Source organism: Arachis ipaensis, chromosome B4, assembly GCF_059453495.1.
Source record: "Arachis ipaensis isolate K30076 ecotype BB chromosome B4, ASM5945349v1, whole genome shotgun sequence".
Taxonomy (NCBI): domain Eukaryota; kingdom Viridiplantae; phylum Streptophyta; class Magnoliopsida; order Fabales; family Fabaceae; genus Arachis; species Arachis ipaensis.
This window is the reverse complement of record NC_142439.1, coordinates 144,330,910-144,354,694: the sequence shown is the minus strand read 5'-3', so window position 1 is coordinate 144,354,694 and position 23,785 is coordinate 144,330,910. Positions and strand designations below refer to the sequence as shown.

At 39.9% G+C, this 23,785-nt stretch overlaps 3 protein-coding genes and 1 pseudogene across 3 annotated transcripts; 3 read left to right on the top strand and 1 right to left on the bottom strand.

Annotated features, from left to right (window-relative positions):
- The first annotated feature begins 4,942 nt into the window (after positions 1–4,942).
- LOC107635455 (F-box protein CPR1-like) lies at positions 4,943–6,875 on the top strand. Its single transcript, XM_016338929.3, has 2 exons — positions 4,943–6,353; positions 6,607–6,875. The coding sequence occupies exons 1-2, from the start codon at positions 5,069–5,071 to the stop codon at positions 6,660–6,662; spliced, it is 1,341 nt and encodes a 446-aa protein (XP_016194415.1). The 5' UTR covers positions 4,943–5,068; the 3' UTR covers positions 6,663–6,875.
- A 740-nt stretch (positions 6,876–7,615) lies between these two features.
- On the bottom strand, positions 7,616–8,829 carry LOC107637356 (receptor-like protein kinase ANXUR2; annotated as a pseudogene).
- A 5,032-nt stretch (positions 8,830–13,861) lies between these two features.
- LOC148569516 (uncharacterized) lies at positions 13,862–16,183 on the top strand. The gene is made up of 3 exons (XM_088485101.1): positions 13,862–14,853; positions 14,959–15,613; positions 15,692–16,183. The coding sequence occupies exons 1-3, from the start codon at positions 13,862–13,864 to the stop codon at positions 16,181–16,183; spliced, it is 2,139 nt and encodes a 712-aa protein (XP_088341227.1).
- A 5,453-nt stretch (positions 16,184–21,636) lies between these two features.
- Positions 21,637–23,623, top strand: LOC148569515 (F-box/kelch-repeat protein At3g23880-like). The gene is made up of 2 exons (XM_088484231.1): positions 21,637–22,975; positions 23,230–23,623. Exons 1-2 carry the CDS (start codon positions 21,754–21,756, stop codon positions 23,283–23,285), a joined length of 1,278 nt encoding a protein of 425 aa, XP_088340357.1. The 5' UTR covers positions 21,637–21,753; the 3' UTR covers positions 23,286–23,623.
- Positions 23,624–23,785: the final 162 nt, after the last annotated feature.

The following is a 23,785-nucleotide window of genomic DNA, read 5'->3' as shown; positions in this document are numbered from 1 at the left end:
TGAAATATTAATAAATTTTGAAATTATTAAATGTGTCAAATTTTTAAAATAAAATTTTGGTATATGACATTATTTTATGTACAGTGTTTCTTAGAAAATAATTCTGATCAAGTATTCAATTTAACTGTGCATACTACTCATTTTATTATTATTTGTTTTTGAAGAGAATGGCAAGGATACGTAATGAAGATGTATGCCTTGCGGATAGTGCAAGTTCTCACACTATTCTCAAAAGTGATATATATTTTACCCATCTTGTACCAAAAGAGGAATATGTTAACACTATTATTGGCTTAGGCAATGTGATAGAAGGCTCCGGAAGAGCTATAATTTTGTTTCCTGGAGGAACAAAATTTATAATAAATAATGCACTATTATCTACCAAGTCTCTGAGAAACTTGTTGAGTTTCAAAGATATTCGCCGAAATGGATATCATGTTGAGACGATGAATGAGGGAAATCATGAGTATTTATGTATAACAACTCATGATTCAAATAAGAAAGTTATATTAGAAAAATTACCCTCACTTTCATCTGGGTTGTATTATACCAAGATTAGTGCAATTGAATCACATGCCACTGTAAACCAGAAGTTTACTAGCTCAAATGAGTTCATAACTTGGCATGACCGATTGGGTCATCCGGGAACAACCATGATGAGGAGAATCATTGAAAACTCTCATGGACATTCACTAAAGAACCAGAAGATTCTTAAAACTAGTGAATTTTGTTGTGCTGCATGTTCTCAAGGGAAGTTAATTTTAAGGCCATCACCAGTAAAGATTGGATTTGAGTCTCTTGAATTCCTAGAAAGGATTCAAGGTGATATATGTGGACCTATTCATCCACCATGTGGATCTTTTAGATATTTTATGGTCCTAATAGACGCATCTTCGAGATGGTCACATGTGTGCTTATTATCTTCTCGCAACCTGGCGTTTGCGAGATTACTGGCTCAAATTATTCGATTAAAAGCACAATTTTCAGAAAACCCAATTAAAGTAATTCGTCTTGATAATGCTGGTGAATTTACTTCCCAAGCTTTTGATGCTTATTGTATGGTTAATGGAATAAGTGTTGAACATCCAGTAGCTTATGTTCACACACAAAATGGGTTAGCAGAATCACTTATTAAGCGCCTCCAATTAATTGCTAGACCCTTGCTTATGAGAACAAATCTCCCAACCTCGGTTTGGGGGCATGCTATTTTACATGCCGCAGCACTTATTCGTTTGAGGCCAACGAGTTATCATCAATTCTCTCCTATACAATTAGCTTTTGGCCAGCAGCCAAATATTTCCCATTTAAGAATATTTGGGTGTGCAATATATATTCCCATTGCACCACCTAATCGCACCAAAATGGGACCCCAAAGAAAATTGGGGATATATGTTGGATATGATTCTCCCTCTATAGTGAGGTATCTTGAGATACAAACTGGTGATGTGTTTAAAGCCCGGTTTGCGGATTGTCATTTTGATGAATCAAAATTTCCAACATTAGGGGGAGAGGATAAGCTTCCTGAAAAGGAACTTAATTGGAATGCATAATCGTTGATGCATTTAGATCATCGATCAGCGCAATGTGAACTAGAAGTTCAAAAGATTATACATTTGCAAAGAATAGCAAATGAATTGCCTGATGCATTTTCCGATACAAAGAGGATAACCAAATCTTATATACCAGCGGAAAATGCCCCAATTCGAATTGATGTCCCAGTAGGACAAGTAGCTACTGAAGCGAATTCACGCAAGAAGCGTGGCAGGGCGGAAAATGTCCCAATTCGAATTGATGTCCCAGTAGGACAAATAGCCACTGAAGCAAATACACGCCAGAAGCGTGGCAGACCTGTCGGTTCCAAAGACAAAAATCCTCAAAAGAGAAAAGAGGTAAATATGATTCCTGTTGAAAAAGACATAGTAAAGACACCTGCAGTTGTCCAAAATTCTGATATAACGCCAGAAGACGTTCAGGTACCTGAAAATTATGAAAATGACGAGATCTCGATTAATTATGTCTTTACAGGAGAGAAATGAGACCGAAATAAGACAATTGTCAATGAAATATTTGCATATAATGTGGCATTAGATATCATGCATGAAAGTAAGGATCTTGAGCCAAGATCAGTCGAAGAATGTCGACAAAGAAATGATTGGCCAAAATGGGAAGCAGCCATGAAGGCTGAATTAGACTCACTTGCAAAACGTGAAGTCTTTGGACCTGTAGTCCGTACACCTGCAGATGTAAAACCTGTTGGATACAAATGGGTATTTGTGAGAAAACGAAATGAGAAAAATGAAGTTGTGCGCTATAAAGCCCGACTTGTGGCACAAGGTTTTTCACAAAGACCCGGTATAGATTATGAAGAAACGTATTCCCCAGTAGTGGATGCGATAACATTGCGTTATTTGGTCAGTTTATCTGCATATCATAAACTGCATATGCATTTAATGGATGTGGTAACAGCCTATTTATACGGCTCATTAGATCGGGATATCTATATGAAAGTCCCCGAAGGACTAAAGATATCTAAACCATCCAATGAATATTCGCAAGGGTTATACTCAGTCAAATTGCAAAGATCTTTATATGGTCTAAAGCAATCTGGACGAATGTGGTATAATCGTCTTACTGAGTATCTGGCCAAAAACGGTTTCAAGAATGATGATATATGCCCGTGTGTTTTCATAAAGAAAACTGCTTCTGGATTCATTATAATTGCTGTGTACGTTGATGATTTAAATATCATTGGGACTCCTGAAGAGATTCCAACAATTATAAAAACTCTAAAGGAAGAGTTTGAGATGAAAGATCTTGGAAGAACTAAATTTTGTCTCGGCCTGCAGATCGAGCATATAAAAAGTGGGATCTTTATTCATCAAACAACATACACAGAAAAGATCTTGAAAAGATTTTACATGGATAAGTCACATCCATTAAGTACCCCAATGATTGTAAGATCTTTAGATGTGAAAAAGGATCAATTCCGTCCTAAAGAAGAAAATGAAGATATCCTTGGTCCTGAAGTACCATATCTTAGTGCCATTGGAGCGCTAATGTATCTTGCTAATAATACGCGACCTGACATATCATTTGCTGTGAATTTACTAGCAAGATATAGTTCCTCTCCAACCAGAAGACATTGGAGTGGAATCAAACAAATCTTTCGATATCTTCATGGGACGGTTGATATGGGTTTGTTTTATCCCTATGGATCCAAGTCACAATTAGTTGGCTATGCGGATGCTGGATACTTGTCTGATCCACATAAAGGGAGATCTCAAACAGGATACCCGTTCACATATGGTGGTACAGCTATATCATGGAGGTCCACGAAACAGACGATTGCAGCAACCTCCTCTAATCATGCTGAAATACTGGCGATTCATGAAGCTAGTCGTGAGTGTTTTGGCTGAGGAGTCTGATTCAATATATTCTGTCATCATGTGGACTGATTGATCATAAGATAGCTCCAACTGTCCTGTTTGAAGATAATACAGCATGCATTGCTCAACTTAAGGGTGGATACATCAAAGGTTATAGAACAAAGCATATTTCTCCCAAATTCTTCTTCACTCATGACCTTCAAAATCAAGGGACAATTGATGTCCAACAGATCCGTTCAAGTGACAATCTGGCAGATTTATTTACAAAGTCACTCCCAAAATCCTCATTTGAAAGATTGGTACATAAGATTGGGATGCGCCGATTTCGAGACATTAAATGATGTCAGCAAGAGGGGGAGACTGTACTCTTTTTCCCTTGGTCAAGTTTTTTTTCCATTGGGTTTTTCTTGACAAGGTTTTTAATGAGGCAGTTCTCATCACAAAGGATTTTGTACTTTTTTTTCCTTCACTAAAGTTTTTTTTTCCATTGGGTTTTTCTTTAGTAAGGTTTTAACGAGGCATAATCCTAAATGGACATCCAAGGGGGAGTGTTGTGACTAGGAAAGGATAAGAATGGATGTCCATTTAATGGGCAACCCATTTTCTACGTTGAAGAGAACAAGTTCTTAGAATGAAAGAAATAAATGTAGTTTGAAAAGTAAACTTCTCTTTGCCTATAAAAGCATGATCTGAGGCAAGAGAATATACACAACAATAATAAAATCAAACACTCTCTCTCTTTATGTTATAATCAAATACTCTTCTCTTTATATTTCTACTACAGTTCTTTCTCTTCTTTTATTTTATAAGTATTTTAAATTCTATTTTCTATTACTCTTTACATATAATATTAATAGCAATATTAATCATCTTTATTATATTGAGATTGTAACAATAAACAAATGCGATTCTCTCTTTCTTTATTTTTAATACTTCTTTCTATCTTTGTATATATATACACAATACAACATATAATATTATTATATATATATAAATTATTATTGAACTAATTATTTTAATACTAGAGTCTTCTATTTATACATCTTTATTTTATATATCTCTTTTATTTTACAACATTTACCAATTTTTTCATTTTACATTCTCTCAAGATTTTTTCGCTTAGCATCAAACCAAAAGTACTTTTAAGGCTCATTTTTATTTAGTAGCATATTTTTCAAGTACATTTTTTTTTCCGTTTACATTAATTTTAGAGCATTATTTTTTTTATTGTTTATAGTCAATTATGAGTTTTACTTTAATTCTAACTTTTTTTCTTTTCCTATTCCCATCACAATTGTAATAATTTTTTTTTAGTTATATGTAATTGTAATAAGAATGTCTTATCTTTGTATAATTATGAATATAGTTTAGAAGCTTTTTAAGAATAAAAAACCATACAAGTTTTATTTTTTAATATGTCTTTTATGTTACTTAATTAAAAAAATATTTTTTTATCCAAATAAAATTAAAAATACTTTTAATCTTTTTAAAAAAATAAATATGATCTAAATGTTAAATAACTTTTTAAAAAATAAAAAAACAATTTTTTTTTCAAAATCCAATTCAGAACTGACTCTTCCCTTTCCTTGGTCCTCTGTTTTTAACCCAACTTAAAATCTCGGGGCTGAGTGAATTGGTATACGAATTGCGAAAAGCTCAGCATTTCATTTCAATTTCCAAGCATGGATAAGAAGAAGAAGCAGAAGCACACAACAGAGAACAAACCAACACAGCAATCGACCATGGAGAAGAAGAAGAAGAAGCAAGAGCAGAATGAGAATCACAAGAGCAAGAGCATTCACGATATTCTCCCTCTTGAGCTGATTCACAGAATCTTACTTAGGGTTCCGCTCAAACAACTCGGTCGCCTCAAGTGCGTTTCGAAGATATGGAACACTCTCATTTCCGATCCCGACTTTGCGAAATCGCATGTTCACCGCTCTGCCGCATCCACCCATGTATGCCTCTTCATAGATGACTACTCCAAGGCTTTCTCCGTTGACATTGACGCAGTATTTCACCGCCACAAGAGTGCTACTGCAGTAAAAGAGGTATCTCTCCCTTTCAAGATGAAAACACATTATAATTTTGAAGTTATGTGCTCCTGCAGAGGGCTTGTTCTGTTACACCGAGCCCCGCATTTTTTTGTCGTATGGAATCCAGTGACTGGATCCAGCAAAAGAGTATCCCACTCTCACATTGTTTCTCATTGTTATCCCAAGTGGTTTATGTTTCCCTATGGAGCGATTTTGTATGGATTTGGTTACGATGCCTCACAGGATGACTACTTAGTTGTTGTAGCTTCTCAGGATAAGAATGGCCATGAGCACTTTGATTGCCTGTCTTTGAGAACCAATTCATGGATTAATCTTGATTTTGCACTCTCCAAACCCTTGGGTAGGAACAACTGGGAATCTAGTGGGTTCTTCTTGAATGGCGCTATTCATTGGTCGTCCCGCACTCTTAGAGTTAGAGATTATAGTATTCTTATATTTGATTTGAAGGAAAGGAGTTTCTCAACCATATCTATGCCTGAACAAGTGATGGGTTATCTCAATCCCACTCATCTCGGCCTACTAGGAGGCTGCCTGGCCTTGTATTCTTATGATCGCGATAAAACTAACATATGGGTGATGAAAGAATACAAAGTGCATTCATCTTGGACTTTCTATCAGATTTCTGGTGGTGGTGAACAGTCTGCGCCTCTGTGCTTATCCAATGGTAGTGACATTGTTGCACTAGATTCTAGTCTGAAATTTATAGATAGCTACTTAAGGTTTGCCAAATCTAATGTCAGAGGAGAGCTCCTCCAACTCAAATGTTTTGATTGTCGTCATCTGGGACATTTTAAAGGTCGGTCTAGTTGGTGGTGTAAGGACATCAAAAGCTACATTGTATACACACAGAGTCTCGTGCCAGTCCCTAATGAGATTAAGGATAAGGATAAGGATAAGAAGAAGAAAAATGGTATGTAACTATTCTCCTAAGGATTGCACTATGTTATTCCTCATAGTTTTCATTGCTTTGTGATTAATTAAAAATACCTAGCAAGATGCATTATGCATCAAGTTGCAATCAGATTCGGGGTTTGGCTGTTTGAATTTATCAATGCTTATGGAATAATTGATCACTGTCTTGCTTCCTGAAGCTTACTCTTGTGATGAGGGGTTTTAAGTTATTTCCTTTTTCATGTCTAATGCGGTGCTTATCTTTTCTATAGGCCATCCGAATCACAAGGACAATGTCAAACAAGGAAAGAGAACTAGGAGCGAATGACTCAACAACAGAGACACTTAATTATGTTGTAAATAAAGTGTAGTATTGGCAAGTTTAGCTGGAAGAAGCTTCGAGAGAATTTTGTTTTATTTTGCTTTTGCATTAAAGTTTGATTTCCCTTCCAACTATGAATGCCAAAAAGTGGAACATTTGAAAGTGCAGATAGAGTTTCCTCTAGTTAAATCAAATCTCTTATATTATCTGCTTTATCTTTATTCAATATTGCCTTGGTTGAGTTATAATGTCTGCACAGAATATCACACATCAATATTAGATTTAACATGTAAACTAATTGTTAGTTTGTCAATTCGGTTGGGACTTTTGTAGCAAGTATTTCAGTATTTTGTTTGTTGGAACTACAGTTGGGATGTTTGTGTTTGCCCCTTGAATTCTTCGATGTTCATAGAGCATGTGCTCGTAGGTCTTTCTTTCATGGGCCATGGTAGGTTAATTGAACCTAATTAAACTTTACATGTTGATATAATCACTATAGTGGTGTAAATTTTACATTTTTATGTATGGCTTTCAACTTTATTTTATTCAGGTGCTTCCGAGTATATTTACTATGCGATGGTCTCTCGAGTTTTATTTAATAGTGCGGTACTTTTAATATAAATCACTGTATAATTGCAATTATAAGTTCACAAACGAACGTGGATTAGTCATTGAATTAAGTCCTGATTAAACCTATTCTAAACACAACTTTAATTTGCTTTGATTTCTGGGATATTGATTGCAGGATCAAAATGCAGGTTAACATTTTAAAGCGAAAGTTAACGTGTACTAGCAATAAGTTCCTCTTATTCTTTCTTTTCTTAATCTATTTGAGATGTTACATATTGCTCGATAGATCACCACGAATCATGTGTAACATGATATGCCTCATTTAGTGCAAACCTATGTGAGAACTATACATATTGTGTTTTTAGAACCAGAAGAACGAAAAGAAAACAGAGCATCCATAAAAACTATTGATTAGATGAGTAGAAAAAGATCCAGCACTATCTGGGTAGTGATTCATGATCATTATATCGCTCTCGACAATAACAAGGGGTAGTGGATGATAAGGTATAGCGACCAACATTCCTTATAATATCAGCTTGTTGCTGCAATGAGAGAGCATGCTCAAGCAATACCTCTACTTCCCCCATTGTTGGTCGCTTATCTGCTTCGTACTCCAAGCAACTTTGTATGACACTAGTGAATACTTGCCAACATTCTGGCGCAATCTTTCCTTTCAGAATTGGATCCATTGTCTCCTCAAGACTGTGCTCTTCCTATTGAATTAAGTAGTTTAACACATTATGGCCTACCATGTGTAGTAGAACCAAACCAAAGGAGTAAACATCACATTTATCAGTAACAATACCGTGTATAGCATACTCCGGAGCCATCAATGCAGATGTACCTACAATCATATCTACTTTGATTTGCTTTGGCTTCAATGTAGAGAGCCCTCCCTGCAATGATATCCCAAAATTTGTAAGTTTGGGCATCATATTCTTATCCAAAAGAATATTACTTGGATTTATATCAGGATGAATGATAGCAAGCTTGGCTCCTGAGTGAAGGTAGTGTAGAGCACGTGCTACTCCAATGCAGATGTCTAGTCTTTTCTTCCATGAAAGTGGTTGGTTATTCCTATTCCTATCTCTCAAGTAATCACCAAGTGATCCATTGGCCATGTACTCATACTCAATTTCCTTCTTGAATTCAAGTGAACCTTGGATGGGGTATTGAGGCACCATCACCTTCAATGTAATGGTATGATCAGTTGCAGCATCATTATGTTTGAGACAACCTTTGTATACCTTATCACCAAAGGGTGACCACCCAATTACTAGTTTATCGTCAAAGTTGTTGGTTGATTTTCTAAGATCTTCAAAGGAAAATCGATGGCATAGCTCTTCTATTACTGTCGAATAATTTTTCTCCTTCTTTGAATCACCAAAGCATAAACATTTGAGGACCATTATTCCAATCTGAGACACTAGACAGATAGATGAGATTAACGATTATTTCTATTCTGATCTATTGGGACTCTCACATTCCGCTTTGTGAAATCAGTGATAGAAATAATGGGGGAAATATACAGATACTTATCAAATAATCACTAGTTTGGTTCTCTGTACCCACCTACTCTGCTGCTTCGATTCATATGTTTTCATTATAATTGCATCTCTTTTTCTTCGCGTAACGCGTTCCACAAAGTCAACAAATGGAAATGGAAACGGAATTTGCCTGGAACGTATGCTTTCTTATATTTACATTTTAAGGTCTTTTCTGTTGCTATCAAATCCTCATGGTTAAAGAATTAAAGTCAAAATGACCATACCATATGGAAACATAAACAGCTTAAACCTAACAGGCTCTCAATGCACAAGATAAGAGAAAATTAGTGGGACAAAATGGTATTTTTGTAGTAGCTGTTGCTATTGGAAACGAAATTAGATGCTTGCAATCTGAAGGCTATGTAGGAGCTGAAACACTATATTCATGTCAAATTTTACTTGATTAGATTGCAATGAAATTAGCATTGGTTCTGCAGCCGGGATAACCAGATAACAATGAGCCCACCATTTTTGTAATGAAAAATTGATAATTGTGTTGTATGTATTTGAGAAGGGAATGGATTCATTCCTATTCTCTCCATTTTTTTCTTTAATTATTTTGTAAAATATAATCTCTAATCAATAATTATATATTTTTTAAGTAAGACAAAAAATATTAAATAATAAAAAATTACCATTGACAAAATAGTTAAAAAAATTGAATGAATCTATTTTTAGGGCAAAAAACTAGAATAAGCCAAGAGAAGTTGCAAATTACCTAAATAAGCCAAAGTGAAATTCGTTTCAGCAATGAGCCAAACTAATATTTATATAATTCGAAGCAATGTGGTTCGAACTCGAATCATTAATAATTCAAACCAGCTTGGTTCGAATTACACACAAATACACGCACACACATAATTCGAACCAGCTTGGTTCGAATTACACACAAACACACGCACACACTAATTCGAACCAGCTTGGTTCGAATTACACACACAATAATTTATGGTATAATTCGAATTATGCTGTTAAAAAATTAATAATTTATTAAAAAAAATTTATTAAAAAATTAATAATTTAAAAATTAAAAAATATATATATTTTTATTTCATACGTTAAAAAAAACTAACAAAATATTTAATTACGATACTTCTTTAAAATATTAATGAGCTATCAATTCGAATTCCATACAATACTTTTCTGTCCATTTTTAATAGTTCATGAATATTTTTTAATAAATTTTTTTAATAAATTTTTTTAAATTATACTACAAAAAATATTTTATCCTATGCAAAACAATTTTAAAAAAATGGCTTAAAAAATGTTAGGAGTACTGTAAAAATTTGTAATGTTATAATAACTTAGGTAAATACATGCATGTACTCAAATTTTAAATAAAATACTCTACATAGTCAATAATAATTTAGAAATGAAAGAAAATATTTTATTCCATACAAAATAATTAAAAAATATATTTTATTCTATACAAAATAATTTTAAAAAATGGCTTAAAAGATGTTATGAGTACTATAAAAGTTTGTAATATTCTAGTGATTTAGGTAAATATATGATAAAAATATTTTTTCTTTAATTTCTAAATTATTAGTGACTATGTGGAGTATTTCTTTAATGTCTTAAGTTATTAGGACATTACAAATTTTTATAGTATTTCTAACATCTTTTAAGCCATTTTTTAAATTATTTTGCATAGAATAAAATATTTTTTTATGGTATAATTTAAATAAATTTATTAAAAAATATTCATGATAATTTTTTAATAAAATTATTTAAATTATATGGTGAGATATTACATGATTCGAATTACGCATAGCGAAGTTCGAATTACTCTGATTCAAATTATATGGTAAGTAATTAGAATTCTATACAATACTCTTCTGCCCATTCTTGATAGCTCATGAATATTTTTTAATAAATTTATTTAAATTATACCACAAAAAAATATTTTATTCTATGCAAAATAATTTAAAAAATGGCTTAAAAGATGTTAGAAGTACTATAAAAATTTGTAATGTCCTAATGACTTATGACATTAAAGAAATATTCCACATAGTCACTAATAATTTAGAAATTAAAGAAAAAATATTTTTATCATGTATTTACCTAAATCACTAGAATATTACAAACTTTTATAGTACTCATAACATCTTTTAAGCCATTTTTTAAAATTATTTTGTATAGGATAAAATATATTTTTTAATTATTTTGTATGGAATAAAATATTTTCTTTCATTTCTAAATTATTATTGACTATGTAGAGTATTTTATTTAAAATTTGAGTACATGCATGTATTTACCTAAGTTATTATAACATTACAAATTTTTATAGTACTCCTAACATTTTTTAAGCCATTTTTTTAAAATTGTTTTGCATAGGATAAAATATTTTTTGTAGTATAATTTAAAAAAATTTATTAAAAAATATTCATGAACTATTAAAAATGGATAGAAAAGTATTGTATGGAATTCGAATTGATAGCTCATTAATATTTTAAAGAAGTATCGTAATTAAATATTTTGTTAGTTTTTTTTAACGTATGAAACAAAAAAATATATTTTTTTATTTTTAAATTATTAATTTTTTTAATAATTTTTTTAATAAATTATTAATTTTTTAACAGCATAATTCGAATTATACCATAAATTATTTAGGTGTGTGTAATTCGAACCAAGCTGGTTCGAATTATGTGTGTGCGTGTATTTGTGTGTAATTCGAACCAAGCTGGTTCGAATTATTAATGATTCGAGTTCGAACCACATTGGTTCGAATTATATAAATATATGGCTTGGCTCATTGCTGAAACGAATTTCACTTTGGCTTATTTAGGTAATTTGCAACTTCTCTTGGCTTATTTTAGTTTTTTGCCCCTATTTTTATTTAAAAAAATTTATTATTATTAAAAATTTTCTAATGACTTAACGAAAGAGATTGAACCAAATAAATAATTTTGATAGTTATAAAAATGCTTTTTTTTTAATCCTAATTTCTCTCCGCATTTACTTTCGTTTAGGTTAAAAAGTAAAAACACTTTCCAAGACTAAATTCCACTAGTAACACGTCTTTCATGTATATTTTTTTTTCCATTATATTTAATTTTAGAGTTTTATTTTCTATTTTTTTAATGGACAAAGTAAATAACTAAATGTTTAACTATCCTTAAATTAAAATAATAAAATTCATGTTACGGATCCGACCCACGGATCCCGCATACCCGGTTATCCGGGGACGACCCGCCTCAACACGAAGGCCCAAACACCGGCCCTCCAAAACCTCTAATCCAAATATCTCTCTCTTATCTTAACCAAATAAGATAAGATAAGATATTCATCTATAAATAAGAGGACCCAGGTCCCCCCAGGTATTCATTCATTCCACACACTTTCTACCTCTTAGATCCATTCTGACTTGGGCGTCGGAGTGTCTTTGCAGGTACCACCCCCCCATCGTTCCAGTCAAGCGACCCGGCTCCAGTTCCGTCCGCGGGTTCCCGATCCACCCTTCAAACCGTACCAGAGACTTCTCGTACATTGGCGCCGTCTGTGGGGAACCTGCGCCAGCTGGACCCAATGGGGGACGTCCTGGAGGAAACCCCCTCAAGCCAGGATGACTCTCAACCAATTAACCCAACCCCCGAGCACCGTGAAGTAACGAACCAAGCGAGAATAGCAAGCACTATTCAAAACGCGAACGATCACGACATCACGGACCGACGACATCCTGAAAAAGCCAGCGACAAAGCAGCGCAGATCATCCAGGATCTCTGCCTCCGAGTCCAAGAACTTGAAGGCAAGATAACTGATAAAGGAAAACACAACAACGAGCACGGAAGCCATGCAACCTCCAGATCAAGATCTCGCCGCGGAAGGTCGCCAACCCGACGACACGACAGAAGAGACGGTCGCAGCTCAACACGCGATCATAGACACGAGAAATCGCCAGAACGGCGATACAACAAGAAACATAACCGCAGCGCTTCTCAAGATCTGAGTTATCAACACTACTCAGACGAAGATCGGAGAGACCGAAACACCAAACGCACGAGAAACGACCATATAATAATGGGAGCTACACCCTTCACAGAAAGAATCCTGAGGGCAAAACTCCCCAAAGGCTTCGACAAACCTACCGATATGAAATACGATGGAACTAAGGATCCCCAAGAACACCTAACGGCTTTTGAGGCCAGAATGAACCTAGAAGGAGCGGCCGACGCGGTCCGATGCAGAGCCTTCCCGGTAACCCTCGCCGGGCCAGCGATCAAATAGTTCAACGCCCTCCCGAACGGATCCATAGCCAGCTTCCACGATATTACACGAAAGTTCATGGCCCAGTTCACTACTAGGATCACCAAAGCCAAACACCCCATCAGCTTACTAGGGGTCACGCAAAAACAAGAAGAATCCACAAGAAAATACCTCGACCGCTTCAACGACGAATGCCTAACGGTCGACGGACTCACGGATTCCGTCGCAAGCCTTTGCCTGACCAATGGGCTAATGAACGAAGATTTTCGCAAACACCTCACCACCAAACCGGTATGGACCATGCATGAGATCCAGAACGTCGCCAAAGATTACATCAACGACGAAGAAGTCAGCCAGGTCGTTGCTGCCAACAAACGGCAGCACGGCAACGCCCAGCGCGGCAACTCGGCTTCTCACCAAAACCCAACACTCAAAGAGAATCAACGGGACCACCCCAGGCCGACCAGCCGACCACCGAGAATAGGCAAATTCTCAAACTACACGCCCCTGACAGCACCAATCACCGACGTATACCACCAAATAGCAGATCGAGGCATCATTCCGAAAGCACGGCAACTCAAAGAAAGGACAGGAGGCAACAAGACCCTTTACTGCGAATACCACCGAGGTTACGGTCACAGAACACAAGATTGTTTCGACCTTAAAGACACCATTGAACAAGCCATACGAGACGGCAAACTCCCAGAATTCGCCAAAATCATCAGAGAACCGAGACGCGCGGAGAGAGACAGGTCGTCGGAGAGGGAAGGACGTAACCCGAGAACCCAAAAGCAACCCTCGAGGGAAAGCCCAGAGGAAGATCCAACCATCATAGTAAACGTCATCACAGGCAAAGACGTATCAAGCAAGTCAAAACTAACAATGAAGAAAGACCTCAAGATAATGGCTGTAAGGAACCAAGTCCCAATCTCCGCGGCCGACAATACGATAACGTTCTTACCAGAGGACTGCCAACACGGCACCTCAGCCGAGGACGCCCCTTTCGTCATCTCCGCTAGAATCGGAACAGGACTCGTACGAAGAATACTGGTAGACACCGGGGCAGACTCAAACATCCTTTTTCGGGGAGCCTTCGATAAACTCGGACTCCGTAACGACAACCTCCAAACACACCGCCACGGCGTCACGAGACTCGGAGACAACTTCCTCAAACCAGACGGCTCAATCACACTTCCCATCACCATAGGAACGAGCAGCCAAAAAAAGATAATTCTATCTGAATTCGTAGTCCTAAAAGACTCCACAGCCTATAACGTGATTCTCGGAAGGAAAACAATCAACGACTTCTCCGCAGTTATCTTTACCAAATACCTCCTCATGAAATTCAGAACCGACGACGGCTCCGTCGGCACCATCCACGGAGACCGAGAAGTCGCAGCCGAATGCGACAACACCAGCCTAGCCCTAAGGAAGAAATCACGAGATGCGGCCGGTGTATTCCTAGCCGATCTGGATGCCCGACAAGACGGCCAACCCAGGCCAGAACCAGAAGGGGATATGGAAAAATTACAAATAGGGCCAACCAAGGATGAGTACACCTTCATTAACAGGAACCTCCCATACGACCTCAAAGAGGAGCTCTCTCAACTCCTGAAACAAAATAGGGACCTGTTTGCATTCACACCGGCCGACATGCCGGGAATAAGCCCCGACCTAATGTCTCACCGTCTGGCCGTGGATCCCAAAGCTAAACCAATAGCACAAAGGAGAAGAAAAATGTCACCGGACCGAGCCACCGAGGTCAAAAAACAAGTTAAAGCCCTACTCGAGGCCAACTTTATCCGAGAACTCCCCTACACGACTTGGCTAGCCAACGTCGTACTGGTGAAAAAACCTAATGGGAAATGGCGAATGTGCGTCGACTACACGGACCTCAACAAAGCTTGCCCGAAAGACGCCTTCCCCCTACCAAACATCGACGGATTGGTAGACGCCGCATCCAGTCACCGATACCTCAGCTTCATGGACGCATACTCCGGATACAACCAGATTCCGATGCACCGACCAGACGAAGAGAAAACAGCGTTCATCACCCCAGACGGGACGTACTGCTACACAGTAATGCCCTTCGGCCTAAAAAATGCTGGAGCAACCTACCAAAGACTGGTTAACAAGATATTCCGAGACTTATCCGGTAACAAATTAGAAGTTTACATAGACGACATGCTCGCCAAAACCGAATCCGGCGAACAACTAACCGACGACCTCAAAGTCATAATGAACACCCTACGAAAGCACCAAATGCGACTCAACCCGGCAAAATGTGCCTTCGGAATGGAGGCAGGGAAGTTCCTCGGCTTCATGATCACGCAACGCGGAGTTGAAGCAAACCCAGAGAAATGTCGCGCCGTCCTCGAAATGACGAGCCCCAAAAACCTCAAAGACATCCAAAGGCTTACCGGTCGACTAACGGCACTGTCACGCTTTCTCGGGGCTTCAGCCCAAAAAGCGACCCCCTTCTTCAAACTAATGAAAAAAGAAGCCCCCTTCAAGTGGGAGACGGAATGTGAAGAAGCATTCCAACACTTCAAGAGGGTCCTAGCGGAACCACCAATCCTCGCCAAACCCCAGACAGGGGAAACACTTTACTTATACCTCTCCATAACGGAAGAGGCACTCGCAGCAGCACTCGTCCGTGAAAACGAGAAAAAGGAACAAAAACCCATATACTTCATAAGCAAAGTCCTACAGGACGCGGAAGCCCGCTACTCACGCTTAGAAAAGCTAGCTTTCACACTCCTTACAGCCTCCCGACGCCTACGACAATACTTCCAAGCTCACCCCATAACGGTTCGAACCGACCAAGCGGTCAAACAGGTGTTGCAGAAACCCGACCTAGCCGGAAGAATGCTAGCGTGGTCCATCGAACTATCTCAATTCCAGATCAAATTCGAACCCCAGAATGCGATCAAAGCACAAGCTATGGCCGACTTCATCGCCGAGATGACCCCGGGAAAGCTCACCCCCGATTCATGGAAACTACATGTCGACGGCTCATCAAACTCCACCTATGGAGGCGCCGGAGTCATACTCGAAAATCAAGACGGAATCACGATCGAACAATCGGTACGATACGAATTCCCGGTATCAAACAACCAAGCAGAATACGAGGCCCTCTTGGCAGGCCTTTCCTTAGCCCAGGAAGTCGGAGCAAAGGTCCTAGAAGTGAATACCGATTCATAAGTAGTCAGTTCCCAAATTAACGGAGACTACCAAACACGAGACCCCCTACTCCAACAATACCTCGCCAAGGTAAACGAACTAAGAGAAGGATTCGAACACGTCACCATACGGCACGAAATGCCAGAGCAGATCTACTCTCCAAGCTAGCCAGTACCAAACCCGGACACGGCAACAAATCGTTAATCCAGGAAGTCGTTAAGACACCTTCCGTGTCAACAACAACCAGCGCTCACCTGACAATCTCAAACCAGGGATCTTGGACCTACCCGATCCTGCAATACCTCCTCGATGGAACACTGCCACCAGATCACAAAGAAGAAAAGCGAATAAAAAGGGAAGCCGCCAACTATACCATTGTCGCAGGACAGCTGTACAAACGCGGATTCTCGCAACCCTTGCTCAAATGCATAGAACCCGAGAATACGGAGTACATACTCCGTGAAATCCACGAAGGCTGCTGCGGTCACCACGTCGGAGGCAAGACTTTAGCCCGAAAAGTCATCAGAGCAGGCTACTTCTGGCCTACGGTTATCCGAGATTCCATACAAATAGTTAAAAACTGCGACAAATGCCAAAGGCACGCCAATATCCACCAAGCCGCACCGCACCAGCTCAGCACCATATCGGCAGAACGGTCGTTCGGCACTTGGGGCATCGACCTCGTCGGACCTTTCCCAACGGCACCCGGCCAGCTTAGATACCTCATCGTCGCCATAGACTACTACACTAAATGGATCGAAGCCGAACCCCTGTCCTCCATAACGGCAACCCAATGCCGAAAATTCCTCTGGCGTCAGATCATCACCCGATTCGGGATCCCCGAGATCGTTATCTCGGACAACGGAACCCAATTTACCGACAAAAAATTCAGAGAATTTTTAGAGGGGCTACATGTATCCCACCGTTTCAACTCGGTAGAACACCCTCAGACAAACGGACAGGTGAAATCCGCGAACAAAATAATCGTCAAAGGACTTAAAAAGCGGCTCGACGAAGCCAAAGGACTATGGGCCGACGAGCTCGGATCGGTCCTATGGTCATACCGAACCACACCCCAAACAACAACGGGAGAAACACCTTTCCGACTAACATACGGCGTTGAGGCGGTCATCCCGGTAGAAATCGGAGACCCAAGCCCCAGAAAAACGGTCGGAGGTAACGACGAGGAAGCAGAACGAGACCTCATTGACGAAACAAGAAGCATAACCCATCTCAGAGAGCTAGCCCTAAAGCAAAGAATCAGCCTGAGATACAATCACGGAGTCATCCGGCGAGAATTCGCGGCCAACGACCTCGTTTTACGACGAAACGACATCGGTCCCCCGACCCCAGGAGAAGGGAAGCTCACCCCCAACTGGGAAGGACCATACAGAATCAAGGCCGTAATCGGAAAAGGAGCGTACAAACTCGAACGGCTCAGCGGCGACGAAGTCCCGAGAACATGGAACGCCGCCAACTTGCGACGATACTACGCCTAGACCAACCCACAAGGTCGCACCCTTGCCCTCATCTCTGTTTTTGTACTTCTCCTACCAGTATACAAATTCTAAGTGTTTTTATTTCATCTAAGTTTTAAACTCGGGTACTCTTTCCCGCCACCAACGGAGGGTTTTAACGAGGCCCAACCATCAATAAAAATTCCATTAAAACAGCTATTTATATTTTCCTAAACGTCCCAAAAAACGGAACGAAAACACGGCCATAACTGGGGAACTGATCACCCCCCAGGTCCAAAATACGCGGATATCCATGAAAAAACCCCGACCAAACGACGGTCTGAGGGAGCAAAATAGCCTAAAACGGAATACATGATAGGCCCGGACGGCCCAAAAACAACAAACGGAACATACGAAAGGCCCGAATGGCCGATAAGTACCATTAAAACAAAAATAAAGTGTTCCAAAATCAAAATACACGGCCCCCGGCCATCCGAAAATATCCAAAAGCACAGTTCAAAGAAAAAATCCAAAGAGATAAAAGTAAAAGCTACTCGAGGTCAACGATCTGGCCATCGCGAACAGTCTTGAAGGCCCCCATCACGGACACATCCACACCAGGAGCCAGCACTGAAGCTTGAGCCCTCATCGTTTCCTCGGTAGCCGCAATTGCGTCCTTCGCATCAGCTAGTAACTCCGTCTTCTCCCTCCTCAAGGCAGCAACCTCGGCCTTTAGAGCCTCCGACTCGGCGAGAAGCATGGCAGCCTGAGAACCTACATCAGAAGCCCGCTGCCGCTCCTCTGCCAGCTGAGAAAGAAGCGAAGTTTCAACCTCGGCAAGTCGAAGAATCTCTGACCCGGCCTCCTCAGAAGACTTCACAGCCCTCTCCCTCGCAGCTTCGGCAGCCTCAAGTTCCCCCTTCAACTTGGCTACCTCAGCATGAGAATGACGAAGCTTCTTGTCCAGCAAACCGACCTGAGCCATCACAGGCTCAGCCTTCCGAACAACAACGGCAGACCGGAGGAGAGCACGATACACCGACTTGGCCTGGAACGAAACATCGCAGCCATCAAAAAATGGCTCCGTTCCAGGCATCAAGTGTTGATCAATAAACCCCGGAGCATCGAAGCGTCGATCCATCACGCTGGGCACAAGACCTTCATCCTCAAAAGTCTCACTGCTCGGGTCCTCAGGCCTCTTTCTCTTCCGAGAAGCCTCAGCAGCCGTCACCACGACGACTTCAGGAGAGTTCGCAGGGCCAGGGGAAACTTGAGTATCGGCCCGCGCACCTGAGGAAATCACCTCCTGGGAAACCGGCTGCGACTCCACGGCAGGATTAGAAACGGGAGTAGCCGGGGACGACGACCCCTCCTCCTGGGCCATCGCCGCCTTCAGACGCGCCAAGGATGTCAAGCCACCAACCATCTCAACTGCAAACAATACAAAAAAATTCCCAAGTTACAAAAACGGGAAACAAAACATAAAAACCAAAGAAAAAACAGACACACACCAACATATGACCGACAAGCAACCGGATCACCCATCACATCCCGGGGATTAAGAGGACGCTCTCCAAACAACTGCCACAGAACGAGAGCAATATCCCGCTCCTCCGAGGACAGGAACTCTTTCGAAACCCAAGTAAAAACCGACGGTCCCGCCTTAAAATTCCAGTAAGTGGGGAACCGACGATCACCCTCCAACGTCAACCAAAAGGGATGATGTCCCCCCGCGGGACGAACCTTAAAATAACCACTCTTGAAACCGTGGAAGGAGTCTTCATACAAACCGAAAATCCGACGATGGGGCTGAGCTCGGAAAGACACATACCCCTTTTTATGCTTCCCCTCCTTAGTCGGAAGAGTGCACAAGAAAAGGAAAAGAAAAACGTTTACTGAGGCAGGTAACTCTAAATAATCACAAACAAGCTCAAAAGACCGTATTGCCGCCCAGCTGTTCGGATGTAGCTGGGACGGCGCCACGGAGCACCGATTCAACAATTGCTGAACAAAAGGAGAAAAGGGAAGCCGAACACCAAGCCGGGTGAACATCGCCTCATACACCCACATCCAATCCGGCACTGTCGGGGAGTCGAGATTGGTATAGCAAACCCTCTCGTCAACCCCAGAGAGGGCAAGCTCGTAGTGGCGTTCGGCATCGCCACCCCCACAAACAGCCCCTTCATCACGGAGCCGTTGGAGGTCCGCCTCCGTCATCCGCGACGGTGTCCCCCAAACATCACTGGTGACCCAAGAAAAAAGGTCAGGGACACCCCCCGCCGGGGCCACCGGAGCCCTCACACCCTCCATCCGTCGGCGAGCCATACCTAAAATATCGACGAGCACCACCGTCAGCCAAACCTCACGGCAGAAAACGACGGCGGGTAAAAAACCAAAAAATACCGCCACCGCACACCACCAATTATACGGTGGCACTCGCCCCAACCCTTTTCTAGGAAACCAACAGAACTATCTAAACCACCATACAAACACCACAAAACTACTCTAAAACAGCTACACTTAGCAAAAACAAAAACAAAATGCTGCAGAAAATAAAGCAGAAGAAAGCAAAAAGAAACAAGAGAGATGCTAACCTGATAAATCGAAGGAAGACAACCCCAAGGAAAGACGCCGCAAAAGAAATCCAACCGAAACCACAGAAAGCGAAAATGGAGAAGGGAAAATGCTGTAACTAGAAAGAGAAGCAATAGAGAAGTAAAAGCAGAACGAGGGAACTAAAGGAGGAAAACCAAAACGGTTTTGAAAGAAATACAACGACGAAAATACCCTTAGGAAAGCAAAACAAACGCAAGGGCAAAAAAGAAAAAGCACAACCTGCAATAAATACCCCTCGAAAAAAGGTAACGCCTCGAAGAACGCAACAGACGCGACCGATACGGAAGAGTCACGTCAGACCTAAACGGTCAGACGAATCTTCCACAAACACGGAGACCGAGGCACCGACCTCATCTCAAAGAAACCAGACGGGCACCCGAGAAAAATCGAGCCCATGACAAACGTCTCCCAGCGACAGACCGACCTCGCTCGCTCTCCCGCTGCGGGGGCAACTGTTACGGATCCGACCCACGGATCCCGCATACCCGGTTACCCGGGGACGACCCGCCTCAACACGAAGGCCCAAACACCGGCCCTACAAAACCTCTAACCCAAATATCTCTCTCTCATCTTAACCAAATAAGATAAGATAAGATATTCATCTATAAATAAGAGGACCCAGGTCCCCCCCCAGGTATTCATTCATTCCACACACTTTCTACCTCTTAGATCCATTCTGACTTGGGTGTCGGAGTGTCTTTGCAGGTACCACCCCCATCGTTCCAGTCAAGCGACCCGGCTCCAGTTCCGTCCGCGGGTTCCCGATCCACCCTTCAAACCGTACCAGAAACTTCTCGTACAATTCATATACAATAAAAATTACAAATTTAATAATAATAAAATTTTCATTTTATTACTTTACCAATTTTTTCATTATATATTCTCTCAAGATTTTTTTCGCTTAGCATCAAACCAAAAGTACTTTCAAGATTTTTTTCAAGTACATTTTTTTCTATTTACATTAATTTTAGAGCATTATTTTTTATATTGTTTATAGTCAATTATGAGTTTTACTTTAATTCTAAATTTTTTTTCTTTTCCTATTCCCATCACAATTATAATAAATTTTTTTAGTTATACGTAATTGCAATAAGAATGTCTTGCCTTTGTATAATTATGAATATAGTTTAGAAGCTTTTTAAGATAAAAAAAAAAAACCATACAAGTTTTATTTTTTAATGTCTTTTATGTTACTTAATTAAAAAATAATTTTTTTATCCAGATAAAAGTAAAATGTTTTTAATATTTTAAAAAAAAAACTAAATATGATCTAAATAGTAAAGAACTTTTTAAATAATTTTTTTTAAAATAAAAAAATATTTTTTTTCCAATATCCAATTCAGAACTGACTCTTCCCTTTCCTTGGTCCTCTGTTTTCAACGTAATTTCAAATCCCGGGAATGAGGGAATTGCTATATGAATTGGGAAAAGCACAGCCTTCCATTTCAATTTCCAAGCATGGATAAGTAGAAGCAGCAGAAGCACACAACAGGGAACAAACCAAAACAGCAATCGATCATGGAGAAGAAGAAGAAGCAACAGCAGAATGAGAATCACAAGAGCAAGAGCATTAACGACACTCTCCCTCTTGAGCTGATTCACAGAATCTTACTTAGGGTTCCGCTCAAACAACTCGGTCGCCTCAAGTGCGTTTCGAAGCTTTGGAACACTCTCATTTCCGATCCACACTTTGCGGAATCGCATCTTCACCTCTCTGCCGCACCCACCCATGTATGCCTCTTCATAAGTTTCAACTCCAAGGCTTGCTCCGTTGACATTGACGCAGCATTTCACGAATACAATTGTGCTACTGTAGTAAAAGAGGTATCTCTCCCTTTCAAGATGAAAACACATTATGATTTTGAAGTTATGTGCTCCTGCAGAGGGCTTGTTCTCTTACACCGAGCCCCGCATTTTTTTGTCGTATGGAATCCAGTGACTGGATCCAGCAAAAGAGTATCCTACTCTCACATTGTTTCTCGTAGTCCTCGCAAGTGGTTTATGTTTCCCTATAGTGCGATTTTGTATGGATTTGGTTACGATGCCTCACAGGATGACTACTTAGTTGTTGTAGCTTCTCGGGATAAGAATGGCCAAGACCACTTTGATTGCTTGTCTTTGAGAACCAATTCATCGACTAATCTTGATTTTGGACTCTCCAATCCCTTGGGTAGGAGCAGCTGGGAATCTCGTGGGTTCTTTTTGAATGGCGCTATTCATTGGTCGTCCCGCACTCTTGGAGTTAGTGAGTATAGTATTCTTATATTTGATTTGAAGGAAAGAAGTTTCTCAACCATATCTATGCCTGAACAAGTGATGGGTTATCTCAATTCCACTCATCTCGTCCTACTAGGAGGGTGTCTGGCCTTGTATTCTTATGATCGCGATAAAACTAACATATGGGTGATGAAAGAATACAAAGTGCATTCATCTTGGACTTTCTATCAGATTTCTGGTGGTGGTGAACAGTCTGCGCCTCTATGCTTATCCAATGGTAGTGACATTGTTGCACTAGATTCTAGTCTGAAATTTATAGATAGCTACTTAAGGTTTGCCAAATCTAATGTCAGAGGAGAGCTCCTCCAACTCAAATGTTTTGATTATCGTCATCTGGGACATTTTAGAGCTCCTTCTCATCGGCGGTTTAAGGACGGCACAAGCTACATTTTATACACAGAGAGTCTCGTGCCAGTCCCTAGTGAGATTAAAGATAAGGATAAGAATAAGAAGAAGAAAAATGGTATGTGACTATTCTCCTAAGGATTGCACTATGTTATTCCTCATAGTTTTCATTGCTTTGTGATTAATTTAAAATACCTAGCAAGATGCATTATGCATCAAGTTGCAATCAGATGCGGGGTTTGGCTGTTTGAATTTTTCGATGCTTATGGAATAATTGATCACTGTCTTGGTTCCTGAAGCCTATTCTTGTGGTGAGGGGGTTTTAAATTATTTCTTTTTTCATGTCTAAGGCGGTGCTTATCTTTTCTACAGGCCATCAGAATCAGAAGAACGATGTCAAACAAGGAAAGAGAACTAGGAGCGAATGACTCAACAGAGACACTTAGTTATGTTGTAAATAAAGTGTTGGCAAGTTCAGCTAGAAGAAGCTTCTAGAGAATTTTGTTTTATTTTGCTTTTGCATCAAAGTATGATTTCCCTTCCAAGTTCCAACTATGAATGTGAAATATTGGAACATTTGAAAGTACAGATAGAGTTTCCTCTAGTTAAATTCAATCTCTTATATTATCTGCTTTATCTTTATTCAATATTGTCTTGGTAGAGTTATCATGTCTACACGAAATGTCACATATCAGTATGAGAGATTTAACATGTAAACTAATGGTTAATTGAATAGTAAGTATTTCAGTATTTTGTTGGGATTACAGTTGGGATATTTGTGCTTGCCACTTGAATTCTTCACTATTCATAGAGCATGTGCTCCTAGGTCTTTCTTTCATGGTAGGTTAATTGAACCACGTTAAATTTTCTATTTTCAACTTATTTTTGGTTGTATCTGATAATGAAGCCTTGTAGCATGTTGATATTT

Excerpts from the sequence above, each read along its gene's own strand:
- LOC107635455 (XM_016338929.3), top strand. The coding sequence starts at position 5,069 with ATGGATAAGAAGAAGAAGCAGAAGCACACAACAGAGAACAAACCAACA. Across the intron at positions 6,354-6,606 it reads GGATAAGAAGAAGAAAAATG|GCCATCCGAATCACAAGGAC; the intron begins GTATGTAACTAT and ends TCTTTTCTATAG.
- LOC148569515 (XM_088484231.1), top strand. The coding sequence starts at position 21,754 with ATGGAGAAGAAGAAGAAGCAACAGCAGAATGAGAATCACAAGAGCAAG. Across the intron at positions 22,976-23,229 it reads GAATAAGAAGAAGAAAAATG|GCCATCAGAATCAGAAGAAC; the intron begins GTATGTGACTAT and ends TCTTTTCTACAG.
- LOC148569516 (XM_088485101.1), top strand. The coding sequence starts at position 13,862 with ATGAAGAAAGACCTCAAGATAATGGCTGTAAGGAACCAAGTCCCAATC. Across the intron at positions 14,854-14,958 it reads CCTAATGGGAAATGGCGAAT|CTTCATGGACGCATACTCCG; the intron begins GTGCGTCGACTA and ends CCGATACCTCAG. Across the intron at positions 15,614-15,691 it reads ACCTCTCCATAACGGAAGAG|GACGCGGAAGCCCGCTACTC; the intron begins GCACTCGCAGCA and ends AAAGTCCTACAG.